Consider the following 1,702-nt stretch of genomic DNA (forward strand, 5'->3'; position numbering starts at 1 on the left):
GAGGTGTTTCTCCATTATCGAGCAAATATATCTCGATGTGCTTACATTGTACAAGAATTGCGGGGGATTCTCGACTTTGAAGTCGTTTTTTGTAACACATGGGCCAGGGATAATCTCATGAAGGGCCGTCGTTTTATCACCGGCCGGTCGGGAAGAAAAGGAGGAAGCTTTCTCCTTTTGAAGAATGGTTTGATTCGAATAAGGAGCCTTGTTAATGGGTTGTTAATATCTTTGACTTATATTGTGATGATCTAACAAACTTACTATCAAGAACCAGATAGGGAACCTGACACACTTGGTACACATTGCTAATGAACGGATTCCAGCCAGAACTCCAGCCAATGTGAACTGCTACAGTGTAGAAAATAGAGAAACAAGATGGGGACCTGATCCCTTGTGTTTCCCTGACAATAGTACGAAAGTCTACTGTGCACAGCTGGAAAGTGACTGCCTTAGAAATAGTGTACACACAGTGTAGTAGTTTTGCAGTCACTTGTCCTTTGACCAATCAAGTGCTAACATCATTCAAGTGATGTCACCAATGGTGTATTAACACGAGTATTACAACAAAACATCACTTGAACACTTAAGAATTCACTTCAAGCATCCAAGCCTTCTGAGACAGTGAAGCAGTCCATGAAGGGTGCATTCATTTGTTAGTAGAAATACATCAAAGAGCTTTTGAAGAGGTTTGATATGGAAGCATCAAAGGTGATAGACACTCCCATTGCTACGGCTACTCGACTGGACATGGATGGAACTGGATCTCCTGTGAATCAAACTATGTATAGAGGCATTATTGGGTCTCTTCTCTATCTCACTGCCAATAGACTCGATATTGTCTTCAGTGTGGGGCTATGTGCAAGATTTAAATCAAATCTCACGGAATCTCATCTAAAGGCTGCCAAAATAATTTTGAAATACCTTAAGGGAACACAGGACTTGGTCCTGTATTACCCGTTAGGTGACAGTTTTAATCTTATTGGGTATGCTGATGCTGATTATGCAGGTTATCTTGTGGACGGGAAAAATACTTCTAGAATGGCTCACTTTCTAGGATCATGTCTCATCTCTTGGGGAACAAGGAAGCAAAACTCAGTGGCTCTTTCAATAGCTGAAGCATAATATGTAGTTGCAGCCTCCTGCTGTGCTCAAATCCTATGGATTAAACAACAACTAGAGGATGTTGGAGTATTTATTGATTGTGTGCCTCTTCTATGTGATAACACCAGTGCACTCAATATGGCTAAGAATCCAGTTCAACACAAAAGAACCAAGGACATTGATGTGAGACATCATTTTCTTAGGGACAATATGGAGAAAGGGCTGATCTATATGAAGTTCTGCAGTACAGAAGACCAAATTGTAAATATCTTCACCAAAACATTGAGTAGGGAACACTTTGAAAGAAATAGGGTGAAACTGGGGCTATTGAAGCCCAATTGAGAACCTGATTCCCATCAGTTGGCTATGAAAATCACCTTCAGGTAAAATTAGCTACAGTGTTTTCTGGCCAAGTCTAACTCACTTCAATATCGTTGCAGGTAAACACAGATGATGATTATAAAAGCTGTAGATGCATTGCATGGCTAATAAAAAAGGATTGAAATTTTCAAAGACAAGTCAAGAACCTGGTTCTTGTACCAAAGGTTAGTATTTCTATGCTTTATTTAATACATATCTTGAAAAGGTACAAATATCA

At 39.7% G+C, this 1,702-nt stretch overlaps 1 protein-coding gene across 1 annotated transcript; it reads left to right on the plus strand.

Moving 5' to 3' along the window:
* The first annotated feature begins 696 nt into the window (after nt 1-696).
* LOC138885801 (secreted RxLR effector protein 161-like) lies at nt 697-1,125 on the plus strand. Its single transcript, XM_070166782.1, has one exon. The coding sequence runs from the start codon at nt 697-699 to the stop codon at nt 1,123-1,125; it is 429 nt and encodes a 142-aa protein (XP_070022883.1).
* Nucleotides 1,126-1,702: the final 577 nt, after the last annotated feature.

This window comes from Nicotiana sylvestris, chromosome 2, assembly GCF_000393655.2.
Source record: "Nicotiana sylvestris chromosome 2, ASM39365v2, whole genome shotgun sequence".
NCBI classification, from domain to species: domain Eukaryota; kingdom Viridiplantae; phylum Streptophyta; class Magnoliopsida; order Solanales; family Solanaceae; genus Nicotiana; species Nicotiana sylvestris.